Here is a 23,796-nt window from a genome sequence, read left to right as displayed (position 1 = left end):
CCTCCCAATGGAGTTCTGATGCTAGGATTCTGAATTCAATAGTGTAATCCTCAAGCACGCGTCCTCCTTGGCGAAGCTGCAGAAGACTGGAACCCGCAACTACTTGTTTTCCTGGATCATCAAATACTGTTCAAAACAGTTCCAAGATGTTAGGAAGGTTTTGCAGAACTGGATCTGACTGTCTCCAATAGCGAGAAGCCCAAGCCAGGGCCTTACCCTCTAACAGGGATAAGATGTATGTAGTCTTTGTAAGATCATCCGGAAAGAGGGAAGCCTGTAGACGGAAGTGCATGCTGCATTGATCGAGGAATCCCTGGCACAGACGGGGCTCGCCAGAATAGCGTGGAGGAGTTGGTAATGGAATTGCTGGACGAGTATTTCCCTGCATCACGGACGGTGATGGTAAGGGTGGAAGAACTGCATGAGCCGCGACTACTGAATCCAGACGGACGTTGAGTCGTTCCATGGAAGACATCATGAATTCTAACATTCATTGTTGCTCCATAATCTACTGGGCCAGTCCAGGAATGGCCTGCAGAGCTGAAGCCTCTGCCGGGTCCATGGCCTTGGTATTCTGTTATGGATCTGGAGGTGGACCCTTAGTCCAAGGTAGAGTTGGCGCTTCCTAAGAGAGAATAAACTCTCTTAGGTCCCTAACATTGGAAGGCAAGGCCAGGTAGAGCAGCCGTTGATTAGTTACTTTGCTACTGGAAGCCTGCGGTCCACCCAGGAGGAGCCCGTAGGGACCCAAGCCGCTTGGACTTAGGTGAATTCCAGAAGACTGAAGATAGGTCTGGATGCAGGCACCTCCTGCAGGTCATGGGATCCAGACTGCTGGCGTCTCCAGCAGGTTGTAATTCAGTCCAGGAGTCGAATCCAAAGAAAGGTCAGAAGCCGGTCCAGGGGTCCAAGCCAGGAGAAGGGTCAGAAGCTGGTCCAGAGATCAAGCCATAAGAATCCATCCAATGAGAGGAGAAGCAGGAACTGGGAACAGAAGGACAAGACCAAAGAGAACCAACAGCATAGACCAGAAGCAAGGAACAGGAACTCAGAGCTCAGGAACAACACCAACCAGGAGCCAAGATACCAAGGCAAGGTCTGAGAAGCAGACCTTGCCTTTAAATAGTAAACCGGCTGGAGAAGTTCCCCGAAAGGAGCTGCAGCAATATCCTGTCGTGATCCCTTTAAGAACAATGCTTAGCCACGCGTGCGATTCTTAGGTAGGCTCAGCAGGGGAGGAGTCAGCATGCAGGAGGAAGGCAGCAGGAGACGCGGCCAGGCCTCAGCTGCAGCCAAGGCCGCAAAGCGAGGGTCAGAGCTGGCTGTCCGTTCCCGCGGGCGCCCTGGGAGTGTCCCGACGCCGCGGGTGAGTGGCTGGCCCCGGTCGCCGACCGCTGCGACCGGCGACCATAACATATGATATGTTAGTTACCCGGTGGAGATTGCACAGTCCCTTTCACCACCGTGAATGTTGTACTAGTTTCTTTGTAAACAATAAAAGTTTTTACACTAAAAAAGCCAGGCATGTTTCAAAATCAGGAGATGTGCATGCATCTAGTACATGCGCGTGTCCACCCGATTTTATAAGCCACCCACATGTGCACACAAGTACTGATGGACGAATATCTCGCATCGGGGAAAAAAGGGGTGGAATGTGGGCGGGGCATGGGCAAGAGATGTAGCAAGAGATGTAGCTACGTTCCTAGGCGCATCAGGTGTTAAGTTACTTCCGCTATGGATGAGGTGTAAGTCTTAAAAATATTTCCAAGCATCTATGAAATGTTTGAGGGGTTTGGGTTAACTGGGGGTGGTACAGGCTAAAGAATCAAAGGGATTTAGAGAATCTAGCTCTAGACTGGGCAAACTGGTGAAACTGGTCATGGGCTGGACATGTGCCTGTTATAAATTTCCTCATTTGCACATCCCAAAGCCAAATTATGCTGCTGTGTGTGTGCACAAGCTTAGGAGTACACAAACGTGTGCCAGGGCTATTTTATAACAAGCTAGCGTATGTGCGTGCAGGAAATAAAATTGCTGTGACCTGGCCATGTGGCATGTACACATGTATATGTGTGTCCACGCACCTGTTTGAAAGTTACTGTCCCTGGTTGTAAGCTCTTTGGGGAAGGAACTTATTGTAACTAAATTCTAAAAATGCTACAAGCATTATTGGGAATGGTTTGCTTAAAATCTAAATTTATTATTAGCAATGCATCTCCTATTGAGAAAGCATGACAAAGAAAAGTTCACAGAAACTACACAGTAGCAGAATACCTCACATGTTGATATCATGTTGATCTCACATGCAGAACACAGAAAACCTCTCACAAAATACAAAAATGTTCTCAGAAATTATGAATAAAAATATAAGGACAAAAACTGAACTCCAGCTTTGCCATGTCCCCTGCAGGATAGGAGGGGAGGAGCTGGATTAAGGAGCAGAGCAGCACTTCTTTGCTTTGCTCTGTCCACTCCAGCCTCATCCCCTTTCTCTCCTGTTCCTCGCAAGAGAGTAAGAAACAACAGGAGGGGAAGGGCTGGATTAGGGAGTAGAATGGCTCTTCTTTGCACTGCTCTATCTGTTCCAGTCTCAAACTTCCCCTCATGATCCCTGCACACTGACTGGGAAGGAAGAAGCAGAGCCTTGTATGCTTGTGCACAGGCAAGGCCCTGGTGCTGCCCCAAAATTACTGAGCTCTAGGCAATCATCTAAGAGATTAATTTTAAGACCTGCAATGCGCACATGTGTGCGCATTTGCGGCTCATGCACATGGATGTAGCGATTTTATAACATTTGCACATATATGTGTGTATATGTGCACTTTATAAAATCGGCTATACGCAATTTCATGTATGCACGATTTTATATTCATACACGCATATGTGCACAAATGCCGCATCAAGCAAGTAAGTGCAGGGTATTTTAGTAGATACGAACACCGACGCAATTGCCTGTTTCCCCAATTCATTCCCAATTTGCCCCAGTAAAGAAGACTTCCTAAATTCCCTAACTTGCCTCCCTTTTACCCTATTATTCCCAACCCTTAAAACCCTGCTGACTAGTCAAGTTTTTGTTATTTTATTATTTACACACCGTCCATTGCAGAAGTAAAGATCCGTGGTAGGGGACCTTAAGAGCATAAGAACATAAGAGATTGCCATGCTGGCTCAGACCAAGGGTCCATCAAGCCCAGCATCCTGTTTCCAACAGAGGCCAAACCAGGCCACAAGAACCTGGCAATCACCCAAACACTAAGAAGATCCCATGCTACTGATGCAATTAATAGCAGTGGCTATTCCCTAAGTAAACTTGATTAATAGCCATTAATGAACTTCTCCTCCAAGACCTTATCCAAACCTTTTTTAAACCCAGCTACACTAACTACACTAACCACATTCTCTGGCAACAAATTCCAGAGCTTTATTGTGCATTGAGTGAAAAATAATTTTCTCCAATTAGTCTTAAATGTGCTACTTGCTAACTTCATGGAATGCTCCCTAGTCCTTCAATTATTCGAAAGTGTAAATAACCTAGTCACATCTACTCGTTCAAGACCTCTCATGATCTTAAAGACCTCTATCGTATCCCCCCTTAGATGTCTCTTCTCCAAGCTGAACAGCTCTAACCTCTTCAGCCTTTCCTCATAGGGGAGCTGTTCCATCCCTTTTATCATTTTGGTTGCCCTTCTCTGTACCTTCTCCATCGCAACTATATCTTTTTTGAGTTGCGGCGGCCAGAATTGTACACAGTATTCAAGGTGCGGTCTCACCATGGAGCGATATAGAGGCGTTATGACATTTTCCGTTCTATTAACCATTCCCTTCCTAATAATTCTTAACATTCTATTTGCTTTTTTGACTGCTGCAGCACACTGAGCTGACAATTTTAAAGTATTATCCACTATGATGCGTAGACCTTGGCGCATGCTTGTGCACATAAATACTTATGCGTACTCTTCATGTAACAGACTCGGCCCACCCATGCTCTACCCATGCCCAATCCAGACCCCACCCCTTTTTTGGACTTTTTAATTTGTGTGCATACCAGGAGATATGCGTGTACTCGCGTGGTTTTTTAATCCGCTCAGTGCAAGCCGGGCCAAGTCCTACAAGTATCTCCCAGCTTTGGCGCATTACGCTTTTAAAATCCACCAGTAAGTCTGCCTAGTGTAAGGAATAGTCCTAGTGGAAGATAGAGAGCTGGAGGAGAGCAAGAGGCAGAAGGAGGGGAATTATGTGTAATGGGTCTCCCAAGAAGAAACCCTTTTCATCATTCACCCCCCCCCCCCCGCCGGACCCTCCCTGTACTTTATATACTACCCCCCCCTTTTTTGCCCTGTTTTTCTTTTTCAGTTTTCCTCGCATTATACAGTATTCCCCGTTTATCTCATATCAATCTTTATTAGCCCTGTACTTTATACCTCGTTTATATCAGTACATATCTCTGTCTGCTATTATTTGCCATGCTCCTCGTATATGTATTATCTTGTATTATGTTGTACTATATTGTACTATACACCTCGTATATATATTATCCCAGGCTACCCTGGGATAATATATATATACTGCTTCCCACATTTTACTCAGTACACATGCATAATGTAATTTTCCAAGATATGATGCCATCTAGTGGTGATTCATGATACTTCCCTTTCCACCACATATATAGGCAGGAACTGATAATTTCTGCTCTCCTATAGCATAACCACATTCCCTATCATGTCCATTAGTTGCACCCAAGTACAGGTTAAGTAGTCTTCCCACCCAGAATTCTTTCCAAGAGTTGCCGTAATTTATTTAATTAATTAATTTAATTTAAGGGTTTTTTAATACCGGTATTCGTGGGTACATCATATCGGTTTACAGAGAACTTAACGAATTACAAAAAACAAGGGAGGGGAGAACAGGGAAGCCAGGGTACACAAAATAATGTATCCTAAAATAACAAGAAAAAAGTATCTTAATTTACAATGGATATTAAAGTACAGGACTAACAATGTTCTCCCCTCCCTTGTTTTTTGTAATTCGTTAAGTTCTCTGTAAACCGATATGATGTACCCACGAATACCGGTATTAAAAAACCCTTAAATTAAATTAATTAATTAAATAAATTACGGCAACTCTTGGAAAGAATTCTGGGTGGGAAGACTACTTAACCTGTACTTGGGTGCAACTAATGGACATGATAGGGAATGTGGTTATGCTATAGGAGAGCAGAAATTATCAGTTCCTGCCTATATATGTGGTGGAAAGGGAAGTATCATGAATCACCACTAGATGGCATCATATCTTGGAAAATTACATTATGCATGTGTACTGAGTAAAATGTGGGAAGCAGTGGCGTAGCTATGGGTGGGCCTGGGTGGGCAGTGGCCCACCCACTTTCCATTCAGGCCCACCCAAATTTCTTTGCAAGACACTACAGCCAATAAAAAGCAGGCAGCATCAGCAGGCACCCAAGGGAGAAAAAAAATTAATAAAATCAGCTGGTGTGTTGCGGCTCCCGGTGTCCCACAGCCCCAGTAATACTTCCCTTTACCTTCTTCCTGCCCCCGCGGGCCAATGGGAAACCTCATTTATTTATTTATTTATTTATTTATTTATTTAAAGATTTTTTATATACCGGGGCACGTTAGAAACATCACCTCGGTTCCCAATGTAACGTAACATAGCAACAAGCTTTACAATAATTTAAAGTATAGTAACGAGACAGATAACTAAATCAGCTTGAGAAGAATGGTTAAATAAATAACTCGAGAGGAGAGATGGTTAAATAAATAACTCTAAAGGAGAGCATAGGAAAAGGGAAATTTTAACTATTAACAGGGTGGCAGGGTGTGAAAGGTGAGTGAGAGGTAGAGGGAAGAGGGGAGGGTGGGAGGAGTGGGAACAGGGATGTATGAGGAGGCAGGGATGAGTGGGGGGGGGGGGGGTCGGGGAATTATTGAAGATAATTCCCACGGGGAATTATCTTCTTCCTGTCCCCGTGGGCCAATGGGAAACCTCCTATCTTCTTCCTGCCCCCGTGGGCCAATGGGAAACCTCCTCCCTTCTTCCTGCCCCCGTGGGCCAATGGGAAACCTCCTCCCTTCTTCCTGCCCCCACAGGACAATTGGAAGCCTTCTTCCTGCCAGTGGAAGGAGGAAGCCTCTGACTGGCTGGTGGGGCAGGAAGAAGGGGGGGGGCATCAGGCTGGGAGGAGTAGCAGTATTCAAGCCATGGGCTGGAAATGCAGGGTAGGGAGGTGACTGGGGTGTGTGTGTGAGAGACAGAGACTGGGCAGGGAGGTGACTGGGGTGTGTGTGTGAGAGACAGAGACTGGGCAGGGAGGTGACTGGGGTGTGTGTGTGTGAGACAGAGACTAGGCAGGGAAGTGACTGGGGTGTGTGTGTGAGAGACAGAGTCTGGGCAGGGAAGTGACTGGGGTGTGTGTGAGAGACAGAGTCTGGGCAGGGAGGTGACTGGGGTGTGTGTGAGAGACAGAGTCTGGGCAGGGAGGTGACAGGGGTGTTTGTGTGTGTGTGAGAGACAGAGACTGGGCAGGGAAGTGACTGGGGTGTGTGTGAGAGACTGGGCAGGGAGGTGACTGGGGTGTGTGTGTGTGAGAGACAGAGTCTGGGCAGGGAGGTGACTGGGGTGTGTGTGAGAGACTGGGCAGGGAGGTGACTGGGGTGTGTGTGTGTGAGAGACAGAGTCTGGGCAGGGAGGTGACTGGGGTGTGTGTGTGTGAGAGACAGAGTCTGGGCAGGGAGGTGACTGGGGAGTGTGTGAGAGACAGAGTCTGGGCAGGGAGGTGACTGGGGTGTGTGTGAGAGACAGTCTGGGCAGGGAGGTGACTGGGATGTGTGTGAGAGACAGAGACTAGGCAGGGAGGTGACTGGGGTGTGTGTGTGAGAGAGAGACTGGGCAGGGAGGTGACTGGGGTGTGTGGGAGAGACAAAGTCTGGGCAGGGAGGCTGTGGTGGTGATGGCCTCTGGGCCACACCAAGGATGGCATCGGAGCGGTAGTGGCCTCCCCTGCCGCACAGGAGGGCGGCAATGGTGACCGGGCCGCGGGGAGAGGCAACAGTGGTGGTGTCAGGCCGGGGTAAGTGAGAGGCCTGCTCGTGAGATGAGGTCCACAAGCAGGACAGTAACAGCCTGACTACACCTGCCTTCTCCGTGCCCTGACCATTGCCTTGATTGACTCTGCCTGTCTTCTCCATGCTCTGACCATTGCCTTGATTGACTACGCCTGCCTTCTCTGTGCCCTGACCATTGCCTTGATTGACTACACTACAGACTTCTCCGTGTCCAGAATTCCTCATTGCTTGCCACGTCCTCCGCTTGCCGCCGGCCCTGATCTCAGCCTGTCAGTGACACCTACTCTAGCCTATTCCCTGGACGTGGACTTACAAGTCTCTGGCCTTTCTTTGCTTGAGTGCCTCCAGTTACTTTCTGTTCCATTGGCGCTTGAGTTCCTGTACCGAACCCAGTCCAGGGTAGGGCTACGCCACCTATCGACTGCTGTCTCTGGGCTGAACCACCTTTCTTCACAAACCAACCTCGAGGCCCACCTAAGTCCTGCCAGCCCCAGCACCCAAAGGCTCAACCCGCGGGGAATGAGGGCTGGTATGGGTGAAGCTCCAGCGGCCTCTACCTTCAGCCCACTCCACCTGCCGAAGGTGGGGACCCGTAGGTCTCTACCTACGGGTTGTGTCAACCCCACCTCGGCCCAAGGGTCCACCTCCGATGCAACAGAGACTGCTTAAGGAAGGGATAATAACCTCTCTGTAATCCAATAGGTTACAGGATCTGAAGCCAGAGCAAGGTTCTGTCAAACAAATTTGATTGATTTTTATGATGATCAAGTGACAAGAAAATTGGATCAAGAAAGAGCAATATATGTGGTTTACTTGAATGTCAGCAAGCCTTTTAATATAGTCCCGCATAGGAGAATCATAAATAAAATGAGAAGCCTAGGAGTGGGCCCCAAGGTGGTTGAATAGAGCACAAATTGGCTGACTGACAAACTTTAGCGCGTAGTGGTAAATGGAATGTATTCTGAAGACAGAAATGTGCAGTGCTTCAAGGATTGGTTCTGGGACCAGTTCTGTTCAATATCTTTGTTAGTGATATTATGGAGGGATTAGAAGATAAAACCTGTCTTTTTGTGGATGACTTTAAGATTTGCATCAATACCTAAAGGAATAGAAAGAATGAGAAGCGACCTAGGAAACTCAAGAAGTGGTCAAAGATTTTGCTGTTGGAATTCATTGCCAAGAATTGCAGAGTGCATTTGGGATACAGCAATCCAAATGAGTTGTATGTGTTGGGGGGGGGGGGGGGAGGGGGGCAAGAGACTGATGTGGACAAACTAAAGAGAGACCTTAGACTGACCGTGTCTAATGATCTGAAGGTGGTGAAGTGATGTTACAAGGCAGTGGCTAAGGCCAGAGGTATGCCGGGCTGCATCGAAAGAGGTATAACAAGCTGGAAAAAGGAGGTGATAATGCCACTTGGAATACTCTGGAGAGTTCTGGAGAACCTCATCTCACAAAGGATAAAGACAGAATGGAAGTGGTCCAGAGAAAAGCGACCAAAATGGTGTGGGGTCTGTATGGAAAGCCATATGAGATGAGACTGAAGGACCTTATACTCTGGAAAAGAGAAGAGACAGTGGAGATATTATACAGACCTTAAATACCTGAAAGGAATTAATGATGTACAAAAATCAAACTTTTGCAATTGAAAGGAATCTGTAAAACTAGGGGTCACGATATGAAACACCAAGGGAGAAAACTCAGCAAAAATGTTAGGAAATATTTCATTACGGAAAAGCTGGTAAATGCATGGAATGCCCTCCTGGAAGAAGACAAAAACAATAATTGAATTTAAAAAGGCATGAAAAAAACACAGAGTATTGTAAGCCCAATCCCAGTGAGACAGATTCTTAACAAAGGAAGTATCCGTAAATTGGCCAAATACAGCTTCCTGGGATACATATCAAGTGAGAGCATCGTATATATTACACTAGCTATTACTGAGAGCAGTAATAGCCAGTGTAAGCATTGTCACCTGCCGAGGATGAGAGTGGTGGTGATGTAGTACAGAGGCAGTGCCCCACACTTTTAGGCCTTAACCACTGGCTTTAAGTTAGCATATGCTTGCCTTAGTAGTCCCTTCCAGTGACACCCAGGCATAAGGTGAGAGGAAGAGTGGCATGCCTGTGTGCGGGCCATTTTATTATAAATTGAGGGGGGGATTATTAATTACTTAAGATGCTTTTCTAGATCTGAGAGGAGATGAAACAATCTTGTCACTAAGGCATGAACCTCAAGCTAGGACACAAAAAGCAATCTGAAAACTGAAGGAATGTCAGAAGTTCTTTGTAGTTTTATTTTAGAATAGTTGCATGCTGTGGGGACAAAAAGAAAAGAGGTGATAAACACTTCTCAGCAGGAGAAATAGAATGAAAAGCTGGGAAATTTACAAGGTTGAAAATTTCAGACATGACAATGAAAGCTTATTCAAGGTAAAGCAAAGCAATCTCACCCTCCTCTCCCCCAGAAAATAATAATCTGGCTATATATCAGGCAATGAAAAAGGAAAAAAACAACATTTTAAATGAGAAAAAAAATTAAAGACTCCCTGGTGTTACATGTTATTAGTAGATGGCAAGAGGTCTAGTGTGAGTTATGGATTGTAGCTGTAGTAATTCACCCAGAGCTGGCAGCAAGAATGAATAATGAAGGCCAAAGTCCAGAATTTATTTCATATCCTCTAGAAGGAAGTTGTATACTGTATTATATCATGCTGTTTGTTTAATTTAACAATTTTGATTCTTCTAAAATATTGGTTTTAAAAAATAAAGTTATATATCTTCAGCTTTTGATACTGTCTCTCATCATATTTTATTAAATCGTTTAAGAGGCCTCGGAGTGGAGGGACAGTATATAAATGGTTTGAATCTTATCTTTATAAAAGAAAACAATTGGTGACTCTACTTCCACATGGTTCACTGTGCCAACCGGGGTTCTGCAGGAGTCAGTGCTGTCAGCACCATTACAATGTGTACATGCTTTCATTATGTAAGTGTTAGACCAACATTCAATTAGGTTTAGAATGTATGCCAACGATATACAACTACATTTCCCTGTAGTGGCTTCATTATATTGCGCTGGAGGTAGACCCTTGGCCTAATGCAGGATTGGTATGGCCCTCCGGTCGGACCCAGAGAATGCCTGTCACTAGGAGGTGGAGCACAGGAAGAGACAGAGGCTAGCTGGAGCTTCACCAATAGCAACCGGGGGTTCCCTCAGGTTGAGCCCTTGGTTACCCGGGCCGCCTGGTCTTATGTGGGCCTCGCAGGATCTCCTGGAGAGGAAGTGCAGAGGAGTGCCCCCACGAACAAGGGTGCGCAGTCGAGGTCCAAACCAGAATGTCTAGTGATCACAGGAGGCCAGAACAGAGAGTCCGAATGGAAAGCGAGGATCAAGGCCAGAGTAATAGTTCAGAATGGTCAGCCGAAGCAGGGGTCAGTACCTGTAGTCAATCCGGAAGTAGTCAGTGTCCAGGCAGAGGTCGTTTCCAGGCAGCGGTCAAGAGTAGTCAGAGAACAGGCAGAGGTCAGGTCCAGGCATCAATCAAGAATAGTCAGGAGCAAGCAATGGTCAATACCGTGAGATCAGTCCGGAGGGTACTACCAGGGATGGAGAGACGAAGAAACAGGAGACGCTGGAACAGTAGACATAGGAGACACTGGAACAGGAGATGCTGGAACAGGAGACACAGAAGACACTGGAACAGTAGACATTGGAACAGGAAATGCTGGAAGGCAAACTAGACACACCGGAGTGTACAACCCAAACAAGGTGCTTGTTGGACCTGGGCCCCGGCCACTGCGGAAACGGACGCTGGACCCAGGATGTGGTCCCAGGATGCGGGCGAAGGTCCCAATGAGCCACTGAACAGGCAGGAGTAGAATGACTCAAGACACCGAGTGAAGACTCGATGCCAAGGCAATGAGCTAGGGGTTGAGCTGTAGTTTAAATACCCTGCTCAAGTGATGTCTGACTCGGGTGCCGCCTGAGGTTTTCCCGTGCTTGGCCCTTTAACTTGGGAAGAGGTCCATGTGCGCACACTAGGGGGTGGGGCCGATGCCGAGGAGGACGCCGAGCCCCGGAAGGAAGGAAGGCCGTGAAGAAGCCAGGGATGCCCGTGGAAGCTGCGGCCGAGCAGCGCAGGGATTCAGGGCGGAGCTGGTGGATGGTCGGGCCAGGTGAGCAGGCCCGGCCACGGAGCGGACGCGGCTGGGAAGTGCAACACATTACAAGTGATTTTGATTTCAATTGTTGAGAGTTTCCAAATTGGATGTGCGAAAATCATCTTATGCTAAATATCGAAAAAACTGAATTTATTTGTTTTTTTAGGGCCCCAGATTATCTCCAAGAACATAATGTAAGTTCTCTCAACATTTTGGGAAAGGAAATATTTTTAAACCTGTAGTTCGGAATTTGGTTTTTTTTATTCGATTCTCAATTGACCCTTCGCCCTGGGTGGGTTTTTATAAATTTCGTCTCCTTAGACTTTTGAGATATGTCTTGGAAAAAGATGATTTTTGGAGAATTGTGCAATCTTTTGTGCTTACAGTGATTGATTACTATAATTCACTATTCATTGGTCTTCCTCCTTCTACCATTTGTTCATTTCAGGTATTGCAGAGTTCAGCTGCTTGGCTGATTTCAGGTGGTCATAACTGGGATCATGTTTCTCCACTGTTAATTAATCTTCATTGGCTATCTGTTACCAAGCTTTTCGAGTTTAAAATATTGATGCTCGTCTTCAAAGCTCTAAAGGTTGAAGGTTCATCTTATTTAGCAACCCTCCTCAAAAGATATACACCCATCAGGAATCTGCGGTCTCAGGGAAAATTATTGTTGCAGGTACCTTCTGTTAAGCAGGCCCAATTAATGGAAACTCAGAAATGAACTTTCTATGTTATCAGACCATTGTTGTAGAATGTTCTCCCAGAAGCATTGAGAAATATTGATGATGTTTTAAAATTTCACAAGTAATTGAAAGCATTTCTATTTTGTAAATTTTGAAAAGTATTCTGCAGTGTTAATTTAATTTATTTTTATTAGCAGTACAAATTGTTTAGGGTAACCTGTTTTTATTATTAATATGATTTTATTGTATTTTTACATTGTTATATTCCACCTAGCATGGGATTCCATTATAGGCAGAATATAAATTGTTTTTAAATAAATATAGCCTATATTCCACCAGGGGTCTTCCAGCATAAAAAAAATAAAAAATAAAAAATAAAAAAAAAAAAAAAATATATATATATATATAGGCCAGGATTCTTAAGCGTTCAGTTGAAGTATTGTGCAAAAGTCTGCTGCAGCATTATTTGTGCTTCTTACAATAAATCTTTTTTGGGGCAAATATTTGCTTAGCACCAAATTTATATCCAAGGCAAATGTTGCACTATTTCCAAATTGTCAGGCCGATTCAGTAAAAACACAAGAGAGCGGACGAATGCCCGCTCTCCTGGCGCGCACACCGGCCACTCGCCGGTGCGCGCGATACAGTATTCAAATGAGGTGTCGCGGTAGAATCGGGCAAAAGGAGGCGCTGGGGACACTAGCGCGTCCATAGTGCCTCCATTTAGCCCGGAGCAGCAGCTGTCAGCGGGTTTGACAGCCGACGCTCAATTTTGCTGGTGTCGGTTCTCGAGCCCACTGACAGCCACGGGCTCGGAAACCGGACACCGGCAAAATTGAGTGGCCAGTTTTCAGCCCGACAGCCTTGGGCCGAATTGAAATTTTTTTTTTTTAACTTTTTTTACTCTTCGAGACCTCCGACTTAATATCGCCATGATATTAAGTCGGAGGGTGCACAGAAAAGCAGTTTTTACTTTACAGATGGGTATAATTAAATATATATATTTATGTGTGAACCGGGGTGTGTGAACCCTATGGAAATACGTTTGTGAATACATCTGTGAATACTTCTGGGGTATCTGAACCTTTGGAAACGCATCTGTGAACACATCTGTGAATATGGTACATCTGTGAATATGGTACAATCATAAAGAAAAAGAAAACAAGGATGATACAACTTGATTAAGCTTGATTGGGCGTGAAAGATAAAAAGGACAGTTTCCAGAGTGGTGGGCTCTTTTGAGAAACAATAATGCTTGTAATGATTTTAGAGTGGATTTGTATGTTTTAGCAAGAAGTTATTCTGTTAGACGGATGTTTTTGATAAAAATTTGTGTGGGAAAAATATGAAGAAATAAAAAGGTTAAAAATTGAGTAGGATGTGTTTGATGTATCCTCATATATGATTATATATATAAATCTGATTATCTCAAAAACTCCTTTGACCAGAGAACAAATATGGTCAAAGGAGTTTTTTAGATAATCAGATTTAGCCTATCCAGAAAATGAAATGTTTCAAATCACACGCATGTGTCAGATCACCTTCGGTTCTGTGCTGAAACACTTGTGGAAATTATATGTTTGCAGCCCGTTGGACTCCCAAGCTTTCTGAGCATGCTGAGCCTGACCCCTCACTACCATTTTAAAATGACTTTCAGCCAGGAAAGAGGAGTGGGGTGTTTGACCAGCTGTCTGTGTGCTGGGAGGGCAAAGTGGGTAGGAAAGGACTAGAAAAAGGTTGAACAGTACTGAAAACAGACCGTCAGGAATAAAATTGCAACTTAGATAACGATAAAAGAACAGAGGTAAAGCCCACTATGAAGTGGAGTTATTTACTTGGTCCAGTCCTAAGGAAAGGTATATCCCTGAAAAGACTATTCTAGTGCTTATACAGCATCATTAGAGAGCAGTCAAGTGAAGGAGTGATGGAAGGAGAGGCCACGTACAGCAGACTCTTTCCTAAGGAGTTGGAAAGGAAGCAGAGATTGCCTTCCTTCTCTAGACAGAGAACAGGACAAGGGTCCTCTTGCCCAGCGGCACAGGAGTTGGTGTTGTGATTTGTGGAAAGATGTGGATCTGCATCCAGACGATGGTATCTATCCGAGACCAAAAGAAAGGGGCACCAGCTTACAGAACTGCAGAGTGCAGGCAGTCAAAGGAGCATCTGTAGAAGCAGCAGATAATCCTTAAGTTTCTCTTAAAGAAGTCTTTGAAGGCAATGGAAGCCATCAAGACCTTAGGAGTGCTAAGTACTGAAAATTTTAAAAAGTTTTGAGTCACTATAAAACCTGATTTTTGCATTATCTTCTGAAAGTTGATTTTTTTTTTTTGTATCTACTGTAAGAGACCTTTGGTTTCTCCTTACTAAAAGAGTGTACCAATTAACTGGGGATGTTCAATGAGGAAATAAGTGAGCGAATTTTAGGTTTTGCTCCCCCATGGGGGAATTGCAGATGGTGACACCTAGTTCTTAATCATCTCATCCTTAAGGATTTTTAGTTAACTTTTCAAAGAAGCAGATTGCTCTCTGTCTCCTGCTTTAATTTTTCCAAATTTATGGGACAGAACTAAGGACAGTCCCTATGTAAGTGTAACCAGGGGTTAAAAATACAATTAGAGGGTAAAGACATTTGTTTTTTTACTGACCTGAGTCCTAAGGCTGCAAGAAAGCATTGCTGGGATGTGGCTTTCTGTCCTTCCTCTCACTGGGTATGTGTCTGCCTGTGAGGGTTGAGACTATGGTGATTCTGGTTTGAAGAGTCCTGGAGCTGAATGACAAGATTCTCTAAGTGACAGGCGGCAGGGAATAAAAAAAGCAAACAAACAGCATCTTGTTATCAGTGTTGGCAGGAAAATATCACCTCCGGTGGACTTACAAGCCTTGGGGAAGGTGGGAGGAATCAGATATGAGGTTTTTGCCTTCCCGTCCATTTACAAGGGGTGGGTGGGACTGAAGCAGAATAACCTCAGCAGGAAGAGCAAGACCGAAGATTCTGATTGTCAGCTTGCTATGTCAGTCCCAGTAAAGTGCACTGCCAGAAGATACAAAGTAAAGGTCACAAGAACTTTGTTGTTGCTATGCTATGTGATACATAAAGGGAGTGAGAGGTGCCCACCCAGCTCTGCCTAAGAAGTAAAAGAATTAAGGAGAAGTATAATGGGGAGTAAGGTAGCCACCAGGTGTTGCATGAGGAGTTAAAGAATTAAAAGAGGATTCTAAAGAATATCAAATCTGGGACTTTGTTCTGATTATATTTTGGGACAGGGTATCTATTCTCAATCACTTCCAGTGGGAAGAGCTAAGTGTTAAACTGGGAGTTCAAAAAGGAATTGAAGTAATGGAATTCAGTGTAAATAAAGAGCTTCCAAAGTAGAGCCTTGCTACAGAAGTGGAGTCACCGGTTTATTAAATCTTTCTGCTGTCTTATGATTTATTTATTTGAATTAAGAAGAGAATTGAAACTGTAAATAGTATTTCATCATCTAATCAATTCTCAGTAAAGAAGATGGAAATCGCCATGGAAACCGCCTATGTGTTAAGCTTAATATTATTTACTGAGGATGGGAAAAAAGGCTTGAAATGTAAAGAAGCAGGGTATAAGAAATATTGCGTTAAGCACCTTTTAATGCATGGTGCAATGCAAATCTGAAAAAGAGGAGGTGTGGGCTCACAGTTAGCCGCACCTGTTGTGTGTGTGTGAGAGAGAGAGAGAGAGCGAGCACCTAGCCATAATACTCTCACACTAGATAGGTATTTATATCTCTATGGGAAGCCCACCTAATAACTCAAAGTGAGGTTTAGATATTAGTGTAGGGGTTAGGGGCTACTTTGATATTCAAAGTGAGACGTATGAACAGCACAGTGCTCTTTTGTGAAGATTTAATGACCTTCTGAGTGAGGAAACTCAGCCAAAGATGAGATTTATGCAATGTTCTCTCATCCTAGTTGATGTTACCCCGGTTGAGAGAACATTGCACAAATCTCATCTTTGGCTGAGTTTCCTCACTCTGAAGGTCCTCAGATCTTCACAAGAGAGCACTGTGCTGTTCATACTTCTTACTTTGAATGTCAAAGTGGCCCCTAACCCCTACACTACTACCTAAACCTCACCTCGAGTTACTAGGTGGGCTTCCCATAGAGATATAAATACCTATCTAGTGTGAGGACATTATGGCTAGTCTCTCTCTCTCATTTTACTGCAGAAAAGTTTAACATTTCACATAAGTATTAGTGCACTTTGTGATAAATTGCCTATTACCATAAAATATGCCCCTTTTCCTATCACATGCAATATTTTTTGCATTTTGATAAATCCAGGCCATTGTTTGCCCCTACACTTAGGAGCCTGGACCTCAGAGAAGTAAAGCGATTCGGTGGGAGAAAAGGAGTTCTGTAGAGGCATTGGAGTAGTTGTACAAAAAGGGTCCATCTCTAGTTCTATGTGCTCCTGGGCACCAGTTAATGGATCCATCCCACCCAGGGGTTGCCTTACTAATTGTTTGCCCCAGTAAACTTTAAAACAAATAGGAATAGCACAGTAGTGTGAGGACTCTTTAATTTTGAGTGACTGAGCTATAGATATCTTTGGACCTAGGAACAATAGATTTCCTCCAATCTGGAAGAATGCCTGGGATTGCAGCGAGCTTGCAAGCATATCAGCAGTGCCCAAATGTGGCTCCTTCTTCAATAAAGGGAGAGACCCTGAAACAAGGATATTATTGGATGAGCCGGAAAAAAGCAATTCTAGAAACTTGAAGAGAAGGATTAGGAAGAGCTGTTAGTTTGCCAAGATCTTTTTTCCAATTGAAAAACCCCACAGGAAGTGAGACAGTCTCAGGCTGCTATTGGTCAAGGGACCAATAGGAAGATTAGAGAGTCAGAGAGGGAGAGAGGGAGAGAGAGAGCAAACAGGAACAGATCCAATAAGTTCAGAGTGTTACTGGATATTTTTGCGGGAATGATTATTCTTATGTGATACTGTTGGTTTTTTACGATTGTGATTCTATATGGGGATTCTCCTTCTGTCATGGTACTACTGGTATTACTGGTAAAAAACAAAAAAAACCAAAAACCAAGATACAGTTTTACAAATTTTCTAATCCTTAAAGAGTTTTTTTGTAAATGTTTTATTTTGCTACTGCTACTCATTTTGAGGGTTGCCAGTTAATTAGTACTACTGTTGTAAGTAGGACTCCAGTTTTCCATTATGTGGTAATTGCTGCAGAATTTCCAGCTTTCCAGAGAATCACAAAGAATTGGCTGCCTCCCACTGCTCACCTTCCCGTACCTACTCTTACAATGAATTTAGCTGCTAGAAACACCCCCCCTCCCCCACCAGGGGCCCTCACTGGGCCACACTCAGACCCACTCTAGCTGCCGCCTTGAAGGCTGCAAAATGCAGCAATGCCAGCCCTATAAAACTTTCCCTCACTCTAAGTTCCAGGCCTTATCATCAAGTCGCCTTGGCTCCTTGCTTTGGTCAACCCTGCACTTTATGTTGTTTCCTATGAGGCCTATTAGAAGTCTTTTTGCCTTGCCTTGTCTAGCTTCTAGTTTGTTTGTTCCTGTGTTTCTTGCCTGTTTGCTTGTCTCTCCTGAACCTGTGGGTCTCTCAGTGGTCCTTCTGTTCTCTGAGGACCTCCTAATAGTTCTTCTGTTCCTTTGTGCCTCCCAGTGGCTCTCCTGTTCCTTGCGGGCCTTCCAGTGGCCCTCCTGTGTGCTGTCTAGGTCTCCTGGTGGCCTAGCTTGAACTATGCCTTATTCGTATCCTGTCTGGGCCTCCAGGTGGCCCTCCATGTCTGTGTATTCCTTGTCTAGGGCTCCCAATGATCTGTTTTGTCTGTTTGCACCCCGCATTGCACCTCTGCTCCAGTTTTGCCCTTGTTTTACCTTGTTCTTGCCTGTGTGTCTTACCTTGTTCCTTGCTTACTTAAGCCCTCTGTGATCTCCCTTCACTGTGTGTTATCCTATACTGGCCTGTCCATCCCAGTCTTGTATCCTGGCCCTGTTTTGCCTTGTCCCAGTTCTTGTCCCCTGGTCTGCCTTGGATGGACTTCTCAGCTCTGACCATAGCTGGCCTTCACCTCTGCCTTGAGTGTTCTGTTAGCGAAGTTCTTCTGGCCACCAGAACCTGCGAGCTCAACCCAAGGGGGAGGTGGCCAGTTAGGTGAAGACCCTGCTCTGCTCTGCTCCATGTCCTGCTCTGCTCCTGCTAGGGGTTTACCCTTAATCAGCCTGCAGTCCAGTTCTGTTGTTCAAAATAAAGTCCTTACTGAAACTGGTGGCAGGACAACAATGTCCAATACAGTACACCATAGTGCGTTACAGCAAACAAAAATCCAAAACTCCATATATAGTTCAGTCACTTTCACCTTCTCACACAATTTCCCAAACAAGTAGCCTCTTCCTTCCTGGGCCCTCCCAGTTCCTTTTTGGTTCTGTAGATCCTCTTTAATTCCTTTTCATCGTCTCTTAGGCGAGCTGCCGGCTGACTTGCTTGGTCAAACAACACTAGGGATTTTTCCCAGTGAATTTTCTCTTAGTGCTCCGTGATAACACTCGTCTATAACTGCAGAATTCCCTTCTCTGTTGAATCCTCCTCAGAATCTGATAACTTTCTCTCAGAAACAACTCTTCCAAACTCTCTCTGGAATTTCAGAATTCCTTTCTTCTGGACTCCTTTCTCCTCTTTTCTCTGTGGAGGGATAGGCCCCCACTAAGCATCCGCTGCAAGGAGAGACACCTGCAACACCTTCAGCCCTGAGCTAAGGCTGATTCCGACCCCTCCCAATCCTCTTGCATCATGTAGATGCAGGGATTTTATACACACAACCCCTCCCAGTGGGGGAGCAGCACACTAGATTAATACCCTTACAGCACACCGACATCACATTACACAGGGCAGGGTCTGTTGAGACCTGGCAAACATTGCAGACAGGTTGACCTGTTGAGGCCGCAATTGCCATTCCAGCCGGAGGCAAATACTGCTAGTGAGGGGCAAATTTGGGGGCCCCCATACACAGTGAAGAGCTACCCCCCCCCCCCCCCCCCGTGCTTTGGGTTCTGGAGGTATATCCCACTCACGTCTTGGAGGATCCATGCCCCGGGGCTGTTAAAATATATAGGGATTTAGCCCTGGGCAAAGTGTAACTCTGCCACCAAAGATAATACCAGAAGAGGGGCTATACACAGAGAATCTGAACTGTGGGGGAAATGAGAATAAAAGGAGATCGTGAGGGTCTCAGACTTGACTGATCTTGTGGTCATTATCTGCCATCTATTTTTGTGTTGCCGAAGCCAAACATATTGCATTTCTAGCAAATGTGTCTTGACATAACAGCAAATAATTGAAATGTGCAGTATGGTAACTTTTGATTCAGTGTGGAAAAACAGTAATATTGGCACAAAATGTACTCACAGCAGGAAATGTACTTGGATATTTTTTTTGAACTGGATGATATTATTAATCTGTTTGTGTGTCAGCAGATGGAGCTCTGTGACTATAAAGAAACCAATGAAAAAAAAAGGAGACCCACTAACTTTGCTACATATGAATGTACACCCCTCCCCACCTTTGGCAAGGGAATCATCTTCAGAGAGATGGCTGAGCACTCAACCCCCGTGGTGCAGCACCTGGAATAAAGCACAGATTCATGCTGTGGGGAGCAGGATTCACCTATGAGGCCCAGGGGAATCACCATAAACAAAACAAGTCTATGCCAGGTTTTGTGTTCCTAATAAAAATGAGTTTACTTAAAGTCCAAAAAAAAAAAAAATCATTCAGAAAAATACCAGGAAAAATACAGCCAACGGTTCAGAAAACTCACAGAATTCACAAATCCAAAAAAAAATAAAAAATGTCATCCCTCACAATCTTCTCATGCAGCTTGATTCAAACCAAATAGAAGGCTGCTCTCCTCAGACTTTTACCAGGCCTCTTTCTTCCTCAGACCCTGATGAAGAGGTAGGAGAATGTCTTCTTTATTCAAATCTCTCACCTGTTTGTAGATACCCCAGTTAAGGTTGCCAACTCATAACTGCCAAATATGCTATGTTACATCTTCGCTGATACGAGTTTTTGCCTCTCTTCACTATCAGAAAGACACAGAAACATATAATAGCAGATAAGGACCCATCTACTCTAAAGTGCCACAGACCGAGGTTGATCTTTGACTTTTCCTTCACTTCTTTGCGATTAATGATAAGAACATAAGAACATAAGAAAATGCCATACTGGGTCAGACCAAGGGTCCATCAAGCCCAGCATCCTGTTTCCAACAGTGGCCAATCCAGGCCATAAGAACCTGGCAAGTATCCAAAAACTAAGAAAATAAGTTATTTTATTTCTAAGAGGGCAATCTGTCGGGGGTGGGGGTTAAATCTTCCCTACTTAGCTGCTCCCATCGTTAGGAAACTGCACAGGTATGGTGCAGTGGTGCTGTTCATCATCAGAACATTTGTGCATGGACACGTGTCAACAAACAGCAAAAACCCAATGGCTGACTCAGGCCAGAGAAGAGGATGTGAGGTTAAGAAACTTGGTTCATTTAAAATATGCAAAAATAAACTCTACTTGTCCTGTGCCTTCTTGAACTGTTTTTTTTTCCTCTAACTCCTCCCCTGGGAGGTAGCTCAATGATTCCACCACCCTTTCTGTGATTAAATATTTTCTGATGTTATCCCTGAGTCTACCCCTTTGAAGACTCATATCATGACCACTAGTTCTCAAACTGTATTCTCCTTGTAAACAACCCTAATACCCTGTATTTAAGTTAACATTACGTTCTACCTCCCTGTCTCCCACATCTATCATTCAGACCCTTAGGCATGTACCATGATAACTTGTTTTATATGTATTTGTTCTCTTGTTATCTGTCAAGCACATTTCATGTGCAGTTTTAAGTTTACTGTAAACCGATGTGATATCCCAGATGAATGTCGGTATATAAAAACCCCAAATAAATAAATAAATAAATAAATTTCACATAAGGTTTACTTTTACCAATCTAGGGTCCAAACTATTGTGTTGTAAATTGTTTAGGCCTCTGATTAAATCATGGACTGAACTCCATGTGACTCAAAGTAAATGTATCCGACACAGATTGCATATTGAGTAGCTACCAAAGGATCCAGGACCATTTTATCTATAGGGCACATGGGGCACTTGCCCAGGGTTCAAAGCCTTAGAGGAGCCCAGCTTGATCCCAAAAACAAAAATCAATAAAATGATAAAAAAAAAAAAATTTTAAAAAGGTAAAATAAGATGGATAACTAACATGCCATGTTATCTTCTTTAGGTCTTAACAAGGATCAGCCGAGTCCATGGTTGGTAAATTGTGCAAAACTTTTATATGGTAGAGGAGTGGGGAGGGACCTATCCTAGTGAGGTCAGGATTGGATTCTAAATTGCAGCTGGAGGGCTGAAATAGGACAGTTATGAACATTTTAGCCCTCCCTCTTTTTTCTGTACTGTATCCTAAAAATCTGTACAGTCCAGACAAAAAAAAAAAGCACAGTTAGCAACCCTAACCCCAATCCAATCCTTTCCCCATAGACTAGGAAATTTTCCTGAGTGGTCTTCCATTCTTACTAGAGAGAGAATTCCCCCTCTCCAGCAGATCCTTGGAGCACAAGGCAGAGGAAATCCTCTTGGCTGCCTTCCCCGAAGCTCCCTGAGCATCTATTCAATATGTAACTCTTCTTTGGGAACCTCCTACAGTGCAGGGACACACAGTTGTCCCCAGGGCCACTTTTATTGATGGGTATCCCTTTTTTCACACCAACACAGACCACTTACTCTAGGGTGTCCATGCACACAACTGTCTTCTTCTACTTCTTTTGCTATATTTTCTCCATCCAGGCCATCCCAAGGCAGGAGTGATGGCCATCTTGTGTACTTTCATGGTTTTTCATAGACACCCTCCCAAATTGCAAAACTGTTGTAAAACACTTCTCATCTCTTTGCTACTATTAGGCTCCCCAGCCCTCGGGGAAATGGGCTGGGTCCCCTTACCTGTGCGGGCAGGAAGCCCACTCCAGCGTCCCCAGCTGCTGCAGCATCCCAGCGTATTTCGCTGCCATTGCAACCTGCTCGCGGCGCTCCTGACACCGGCGATGTCGCAGTGACCTCTGGGCTTCCTAGGTGCACGCACGCGACTGGGCTAGATTTAATGGGCCAACAGCAGGAAAGTTCCCCAAGGCCCAGGATGATGACGTCAGGCAAGGCAGGGAATTTAAATACCCTGCCTTGCCACTTCCTCCTGGCCTCGGCAACAGGTACAGCTCCTGGTAAGTGCATGTTGTCTGCATCCTGATCCCACGTTCCTGTGGTTCTTCTGCCTTCTGCTCTGGATCCTGCTCCACCTCTAGTCCTGTTCCAGCTTCTGCTTCCATCCAGCTCCTCCTCGTCCCTGCTCCCTTGAACTGATCTGACTCCAACTCTGCTTGCCTTCTGGTCTCTGCTTGTCCGCTGCCTGCCCTGATCTTCAGCCTCGTTCTTCGTTTCTGCTTGTCCGCTGCCTTCCCTTTTCTTCAGACTGGTCCTATGTCTCTGCTTGTTCGCTGCCTGCCCAGACCTTGGCCTGGTCTCCTCTTTATGTAGCCTGCTGCCTGCCTCGACCCTTGGTACATCTGACCTGTCTTCTGCCAACCGTCTGAGAACATAAGAACATAAGAAATTGCCATGCTGGGTCAGACCAAGGGTCCATCAAGCCCAGCATCCTGTTTCCAACAGAGGCCAAAACCAGGCCACAAGAACCTGGCAATTACCCAAACACTAAGAAGAACCCATGCTACTGATGCAATAGCAGTGGCTATTCCCTAAGTATAATTGATTAATAGCCATTAATGGACTTCTCCTCCAAGAACTTATCCAAACCTTTTTTGAACCCAGCTACACTAACTGCACTAACCACATCCTCTGGCAACAAATTCCAGAGCTTTATTGTGCGTTGAGTGAAAAAGATTTTTCTCCGATTAGTCTTAAATGTGCTACTTGCTAACTTCATGGAATGCCCCCTAGTCCTTCTATTATTCGAAAGTGTAAATAACCGAGTCACATCTACCCGCGCCTAAGTCTGCCGGCCCTGGCACCCAAGAACTCAACCCGCAGGGAACAAGGGCTGGTATAGTTCAAGGTCCTGTTGGGTTCTGTCTCCCAGAACCACCTCCCAACAACGAGGACTAGCAGGGGCCTCCCCTTGGTTGGGGCAACAACCTCATCTCGGCTCAAGGGTCCATCTTCCTTATAGTTTGCTGAGGCCATGGACCTGGTGGACCTGTCTGGCCTGCAGGCTATTCCCGGACTGGCCCAGAGGTTGCAGGAACAACAGCAATGCCTGGATGTGCTTGCCGCGACCATGGAATGCCAGGCCAATCGACTGGACACCACCCCAATGCCCAGCACTTCTCCAGCTCCCATTTTGGCTTCCATTCCACCAGCGGCAGCACTTCAACTTCCGGCACCTCCCCACTACGTGGGGCTTCCCGGCAGTGCCATGGTTTTTTAAACCACTGTTTTATGCATTTCTCCCTTCAGCCTGCCCAGTTTGCCAGCGACAGCATCAAGACAACCTTCATTCTGTCACTTCTAGACAGCAAAACTCTGGCCTGGGTCTCCCCTTTCTGGGAGCAAGGTGACTCCCTGCTCCAGGATCTTCCACACTTTGTGCAAGTATTCAAGCAAGTCAACAAACTAGGACAACAGTCCAATACGGCTTCTGATCTCTTCCAACTACATCAAGGCTCACGTCCTTTGCGGACTATGCAGTGGAATTTCGGACCTTGATCTGAACTCGGGTGGTGAGAGGATAGCCTCCGCAGTATTTTCTTGGAAGGGCTGTCTATCCGAGTCAAGGACGAGCTGGC

General features: G+C 45.1%; 1 protein-coding gene across 3 annotated transcripts in view; it reads right to left on the bottom strand.

Moving 5' to 3' along the window:
• Positions 1–23,796, bottom strand: part of STMND1 (stathmin domain containing 1) — a 143,865-nt gene that overhangs the window by 99,863 nt on the left and 20,206 nt on the right. Inside the window, exon 1 of one of the 3 annotated variants that reach the window (XM_029590706.1) lies at positions 14,577–14,618. The exons of the other annotated variants lie outside the window; for them this stretch is intronic. Within the exon in view, the coding sequence (XP_029446566.1) occupies positions 14,577–14,603 (27 nt within the window). The 5' untranslated portion in view covers positions 14,604–14,618. Of the gene's footprint in view, positions 1–14,576; positions 14,619–23,796 lie in introns of those variants that run through there. 3 annotated transcript variants of the gene reach the window in all.

This window comes from Rhinatrema bivittatum, chromosome 2, assembly GCF_901001135.1.
Source record: "Rhinatrema bivittatum chromosome 2, aRhiBiv1.1, whole genome shotgun sequence".
Classification (NCBI taxonomy): Eukaryota; Metazoa; Chordata; class Amphibia; order Gymnophiona; family Rhinatrematidae; genus Rhinatrema; species Rhinatrema bivittatum.
Note: the sequence above shows the minus strand (reverse complement) of the source record. Positions and strands in the feature narration are given on the sequence as shown.